The 7,306-nt window shown below is 44.6% G+C and overlaps 1 protein-coding gene across 1 annotated transcript in view; it reads right to left on the reverse strand.

The window, feature by feature from the left end:
• POLG (DNA polymerase gamma, catalytic subunit) overlaps positions 1 to 7,306 on the reverse strand; it is an 89,565-nt gene that overhangs the window by 27,028 nt on the left and 55,231 nt on the right. Inside the window, exons 18-19 of the mRNA XM_040414156.1 lie at positions 6,980 to 7,102; positions 4,955 to 5,120 (exon numbers count right to left, since the gene is read on the reverse strand). Of these exons, the coding sequence (XP_040270090.1) occupies positions 4,955 to 5,120; positions 6,980 to 7,102 (289 nt within the window). The remainder of the gene's footprint in view (positions 1 to 4,954; positions 5,121 to 6,979; positions 7,103 to 7,306) is intronic.

Genomic DNA, 7,306 nt, shown 5'->3' on the forward strand with positions numbered 1-7,306 from the left:
CGGCTCCACAAGGTCTCCATTACTTTGTTTTTGGTCAAACATTCTTCTTCGTGATCCATTTAGTATCTACTGTACAGTCGTGGCCAAAAGTTTTGAGAATTACATAAATATTGGAAATTGGAAAAGTTGCTGCTTAAGTTTTTATAATAGCAATTTGCATATACTCCAGAATGTTATGAAGAGTGATCAGATGAATTGCATAGTCCTTCTTTGCCATGAAAATTAACTTAATCCCCAAAAAACCTTTCCACTGCATTTCATTGCTGTCATTAAAGGACCTGCTGAGATCATTTCAGTAATCGTCTTGTTAACTCAGGTGAGAATGTTGACGAGCACAAGGCTGGAGATCATTATGTCAGGCTGATTGGGTTAAAATGGCAGACTTGACATGTTAAAAGGAGGGTGATGCTTTTGTGACACCCTCCAACAGCAACTTCTTCCAACAATAGTTTGGTGAAGAACAATGCATTTTCCAGCACGATGGAGCACCGTGCCATAAGGCAAAAGGGAAAACTAAGTGGCTCGGGGACCAAAACGTTGACATTTTGGGTCCATGGCCTGGAAACTCCCCAGATCTTAATCCCATTGAGAACTTGTGGTCAATCCTCAAGAGGCGGGTGGACAAACAAAAACCCACTAATTCTGACAAACTCCAAGAAGTGATTATGAAAGAATGGGTTGCTATCAGTCAGGAATTGGCCCAGAAGTTGATTGAGAGCATGCCCAGTCGAATTGCAGAGGTCCAGAAAAAGAAGGGCCAACACTGCAAATACTGACTCTTTGCATAAATGTCATGTAATTGTCGATAAAAGCCTTTGAAACGTATGAAGTGCGTGTAATTATATTTCACTACATCACAGAAACAACTGAAACAAAGATCTAAAAGCAGTTTAGCAGCAAACTTTGTGAAAACTAATATTTTTGTCATTCTCAAAACTTTTGGCCACGACTGTACCTATCAGATGCCCATGCCGTTTAAATTGTTCAATTAGGTATGCACAGTTCCTCATACTCGCAAATCACTTAATCCCATGGGAATTCATGAAGGGCGCAGACACTGAGGATCCACTCACAGCAGGAGGCCTACAGACAGGCATGGCTCCACACAGGTATAGGAGTGAATATATCATAGAAATCACAGAAAAAATGCACCAAACGGATATGCCACTGACTATACTGGCTAGTCATACGAGTAGATATTAAAAGCTGAGACTTTTGCCAATATATTCCTGTCAGGAACATATCGGAGCCCATCATGTACCACGTCACGGTCACTCAGCATGGCAAGGGGTCCTATCACTACGCTAACTATGGTGTGAACAAGGTCTGAAGGTGATGAAATCCAGCTCACAGCCAAGCATTCACACAACCGACTAGCAGGACAACTAGTGCAATGTGAACAAAGCCAGACTGTAAGCCACACCCATATCAGACCGTGTGATGGAGGTTACCAGGTGCAGAGGAGTGTTTAAATGCCAAAAATATAGTGGCAAATATGGGGGAACTGTTCAAACCCCAAACACTGTAGCGTGTTTTACATTGGGGGAGCAGCCCCACTGCATGTGGACCGCAGCAAACTACTATCCCCAGCAAAAAATGCATACAATGGAGGATGTCGGCGCGGTCCACATGCACCACAAAGGCATCCTATACACAACGAAGCATTGTGCGGATGAAATTATAATCATATAAATCACAGAAAAAATGCATCAAATGGATATGCCACTGACTATACTGGCTAGTCATACAAGTAGATATTAAAAGCTGAGACTTTTGCCAATATATTCCTGCATGATGGGCTCCGATATTTTCCTGACAGCCGTTTTGCTGAGGGGAAATAAAAATATGCGACTGTATTTGGCACAAGCTGGGAGACCCAATCTGATTGAATTGTGTACATCTTCTTCCCTGTCTCAGGGACAGTAAGGACTTCTACAATGCAATACACTAAGTATCAGACTTTTCTCTTATTTCATAATTGTTTTGCACATGTATGTATGTATTTCCTGCACCTTTTGCTCATTGAAGCCTAAAACTTTAAAGATTTGCTTTGTTATGTAGGGTATAAGTATGGCTGGTGTTACTGTGTGCCTGCTTGTGAACAGTGAGTGCATGTGTAGGTTTATCTATTGGCCTGGAATTCAGTAGGTGGTGGCAGCGTGTATCGTGGGGGTGTGAACTGAGCTGTGGAGTTCCCCCTTGGAGTCACACCCTGGCCATGGTGCAAGAGGGCAGGTGGGTGGGCCGTTTTAAACCTCTGTCCCTCGTACGTGACACCTATCCTCAGGATAGGTCATCAATAACAGATCAGCTGTTTTGAGCACCTGAAACTATACAGTGTACAGAGCAGAAGGCCAGGTGTCAGACTTCCATTGATTTGACGTTCATTACTAGGGATGAGCGAATCGACTTCAGATGAAACATCCAAAGTCGATTTGCATAAAACTTTGTTAGAATACTGTATGAAGCGTACTGTATGGAACTATAATAACTTCAGCTCATCGGAGCCAATACATTCTAATACTGTACGGAGCTCCCATTCCATACAGTATTCTAACGAAGTTTTATGCAAATCGACTTTGGATGTTTCATCCGAAGTTGATTTGCTCATCCCTATTCATTACTTCTCCTGAGAAGGTCATCAATATCTGTTCCCAGACAACCCTTTCATAGGGCCTTTTTACCTACCCCCCTGAGCATATAGTACACTCATCTGCTCCCTTACGCGATCTTCTGGTCCCCGGTCTGTGTAGGTCTGGACAGGGTATGGACGGAGTCATGTGCAGTCAATAACTGGCCTCAGCTATGACTTGTACCCAAGAGGCATGTGACCCAGTGGGTACCACATGCTCTGGGGAATAGGTAAAAAAAAAAAAAAGCCCATGATCCTGGAAAATCCCTTAAGGCAGTCATACTCAGTGGCGTTGCAAGGGGGGTGCGGACCGCACCGGGTGACACCATTGATGGGGTGAAACCAGCAGGGCCGGCATTTACGAGTCATTTGTATTGCCGTCCTCAGGAGAGGGAAAGATGTGTCTGGGATTTGAACCCACAACCGTCTGTCAGCGATGCGATGCAGCCTCTTCCTGTATGTCCATATATGGAGTCAGTGCTTGTGTATTCTAATTTAGACTGTATTTCAGAAAAGTTTCTGCTGGGATTCGAACCCACGACCTTCTGTATCAGAGGCAAAGCATTTAGCCACACAGCCATAAGATCTGCCTTGCAACTGACTGAAAAAATATGAGACTTCTACTGTTATAGCTGGCTAAGTGTACATCTATACGCATGACAGCTGCCCCAACACACCCAGCACTGCTATATCTCTATATGACAGCTGTCCCAGCACACTCAGCTCTGTATATATCTCTATATATGATAGCTGCCCCAGCACACCCAGCTCTGCTACATCTAATACACATGACAGCTGCACCAGCACACTCAGCTCTACTATATCTCTATATATGACAGCTGCCCCAGCAAACCCAGCTCTGCTACATCTATACACATGACAGCTGCCCAAACACACCCAGCTCTGCTACATCTATACACATGACAGCTGCCCCAGCACACTCAGCTCTGCTATATCTCTATATATCTATCTACTGTATAGCAATACTTAGAGATATATAGATGTAGCAGAGCTGGGTGTGCTGGGGCAGCTGTCATATATAGAGATATATTAGAGCCGAGTGTGCTGGTGCAGCTGTCATGTGTATTAGATGTAGCAGAGCTGGGTGTGCTGGGCAGCTATCATATATAAAGATATAGCAGAGCTGGGTGTGTTAGGGCAGCTGTCATGTGTATAGATGTACACTTAGCCAGCTATAACAGTAGAAGTCTCATATTTGTAGCAAGGCAGATCTTATGGCTGTGAGGTTAAGTGCTTTGCCTCTGATACAGGTCGTGGGTTCGAATCCCAGCAGAAACTTTTCTGAAATACAGGCTAAATTAGAATACACAAGCACTGACTCCATATATGGACATACAGGGCGGGACACAGGAAGAGGCTGCATCGCATCGCTGACATGGAGGTTACAAGTGTTTTTTTTTTTTTTTTAATACCCGACTGTTACTGCCATGGGGGGAGCGGGAGGCACTTGATACTGGCACATGAGGGGGGTTGGCACCTGATACTGGCACATGGGGGGAGGGGGGTTGGCACCTGATACTGGCACATGGGGGGGGGGGGCGGGAGATGGCACTATGATACTGGGACATGGGGGGGAAGAGAGAGGCACTTGATACTGGCACATGGTGGGGTTTGGCACTATGATACTGGCACATGGGGGGTGGGAAGGAGAGAGGCACTTGATACTAGCACATTGGGGGGTAGAGATGGCACTATGATACTGGCACATGGGAGGAAGGAGAGAGGCACTTGATACTGGCACATGGGGGGGAGAGAGGCACTTGATACTGGCACTTTTGGGGGGGGAGATGGCATGGCACTATGATACTGGCACATGGGGGGGGGGAAGAGAGGCACTATGATACTGGGACATGGGGGGGGAGAGAGGCACTATGATACTGGGACATGGGGGGGAAGAGAGAGGCACTTTGATACTGGGACATGGGGGGGAAGAGAGAGGCACTTTGATACTGGGACATGGGGGGGGAAGAGAGAGGCACTTGATACTGCTACACTGTGCCCCACAATATACAGTATACCGTTACACTGTGTAGTCTGTGCTATAAGCACCATTGTTTTGTGGCAGCGGACAGAAAATAATCTGGAAGTGCCCCTACCGAGACCAGGCTCTGACTGCTAGGGGGGGTCTGCTGAGCTAACGGATGCCCCCTATGGCAGTAGCACCACCATAGCCCCCATATATGGCTAAAAAATTATTGCTTCGGGGAGGTGACACCATTTTCTACCGCACCGGGTGACACCAGCCCTAGCAACGCCACTGGTCATACTTAGCAGTAAGAGGATAACATTGTGACTGACTACCTCTCCTTTGACAGCTGCAGGTTCCAGCGCTCTGCTGATGTGACATCCAAGGACAGGAGTACTCGGGGAAGGACTCATAGCTATGCTCTCCAGCTTGTTAAACATCTGTGACTCTGTACCTCCAGTCCAAATCTTCCGACTTATCAAGTTCCATTTCCTCCTAGAGCTGATATTGAGAGAAATAAAACCTAAGGATGCTGCTCCACAATAAATCTAGTGTGAGCCATTCATTTCACTGTGTATTTCAGCGGTCATGTTAATGAAAGACACTGACTCTCATTTTCTGTACCTTCACGCAACAGCTTGCTTCTGCAGAATCTCAATCTATTGTTATGAAGAGGAACCTGTATACAGGCCCAATGAAGCTAAAAGACATCTCTAGAGCAATATATAGAGGCCAATTATTAGTAACGACCGGATAGAGATATTTCTCTGCAGATGATTTCTATTTTTACAAAAACTATATTGTCAAGAAACTGACTAAAGCAAATGTCTTACATGTTCATTAGGTGCAAGTCTGTAGTGGTGAGATACAGTGTTTCTTCTGGTGTTTTTTTTATATATTGTAGCTGTTTATTTTTAAAAACTTCCTTGGAGGCAGCCATAGTGGGGACACACACTCCCTGCATGGTGTGTGCATGTGCATGTGCTTTATGGCAGCTGCAATTAATAAGAGTTGACAACAAATGTCACGGACTATTAGGCTGGGTTCACATGGGCGTTGCGGGAAAAAGTGCGGGTGCGTTGCGGGAACATGCACGATTTTTCCGCGCGAGTGCAAAACATTGCAATGCGTTTTGCACACGCGTGAGAAAAATCGGTATGTTTGGTACCCAAACCCGAACTTCTTCACAGAAGTTCGGGTTTGGAATCGGGGTTGTGTAGATTGTATTATTTTCCCTTATAACATGGTTATAAGGGAAAATAATAGCATTCTGAATACAGAATGCATAGTACAATAGGGCTGGTGGGGTTAAAAAAAATAAAAAAAAATTTTTAACTCACCTTAATCCACTTGCTCGCGCAGCCGTCATCTCTTCTGTCTTCTTCTTTGCTGTGTACAGGAAAAGGACCTGTGGTGACGTCACTCCGGTCATCACATGGTCCATCACATGATCCATCACCATGGTAAAAGATCATGTGATGGACCATGTAATGACCGGAGTGACGTCACCACAGGTCCTTTTCCTGTACACAGCAAAGAAGAAGACAGAAGAGATGCCGGCTGCGCGAGCAAGTGGATTAAGGTGAGTTAAATTTTTATTTTTATTTTTTTAACCCCTCCAGCGCTATTGTACTATGCATTCTGTATGAAAGAATGCTATTATTTTCCCTTATAACCATGTTATAAGGGAAAATAATAATGATCGGGTCTCCATCCCGATCGTCTCCTAGCAACCGTGCGTGAAAATCGCACCACATCCGCACTTGCTTGCGATTTTCACTCAGCCCCATTCACTTCTATGGGGCCTGCATTGCGTGATAAACGCACAATATAGAGCATGCTGCGATTTTGACGCAACGCATAAGTGATGCGTGAAAATCACAGCTCATGTGCACAGCCCCATAGAAATGAATGGGTCCGGATTCAGGAAAACGTCATAACTCGGAAGCATAGCCTCGTATCACCTGATCTAAAGCTATCTGTCTATGCCCTCAGTTTGATACGGAGATAGCAGGTAAGAGACTCCCTTTTACTGCATCTGTCAATTCTGGTACATTGCAGGTACTCTATTTTGCATCATATCTTTACATACAGATGTAAAGACTTTATTATCTTGTCATTACGGAAAAGTCAGGGGTTAGGAGTGTCGGCTCATGGTACCATCCCCTTGATGTTATCTGTGATATGTCAGAAGATATGTAATAGTTGACCTTCACTGAAAACGCTAAACATGAAGGGTTTTATATATATATTTTTTTAATCTATGAGCAGAATTATTTTTCAATTACCCCCTATATCAAGCGGGGAGAAGGACATAAATGCGGCTACATGGTGGATGAAACTGAAAACCATCATCTTACTTGGTTGATGCGTGTTTTTGAATCTTTCTTACATCCTCCAAGCTCACAGAGTTCTCTTCTCCTCTCTCAACAGCAATTCCAAGCTGTTCTACCAGCCATTCTGCATCCTCAGACAAGATATACCTAGAAGAGTCATAGACACTGTCAAGAAAGCTCCTCACATGACACGGAAGCGGTCATGAAGCAGAAAGAGAATGGAGATGCTGCTAATACAAATACCATTACAACTGTACCAACAAAGGACATTTATTAAATAAAAATGTTATGTTTTGTGGCATACAGCATGTATCTAGTACAGTGGAGGGCAACCCGCTACATCATGTGCAC

This window comes from Bufo bufo, chromosome 1 (assembly GCF_905171765.1).
Source record: "Bufo bufo chromosome 1, aBufBuf1.1, whole genome shotgun sequence".
In the NCBI taxonomy this organism is placed as follows: domain Eukaryota; kingdom Metazoa; phylum Chordata; class Amphibia; order Anura; family Bufonidae; genus Bufo; species Bufo bufo.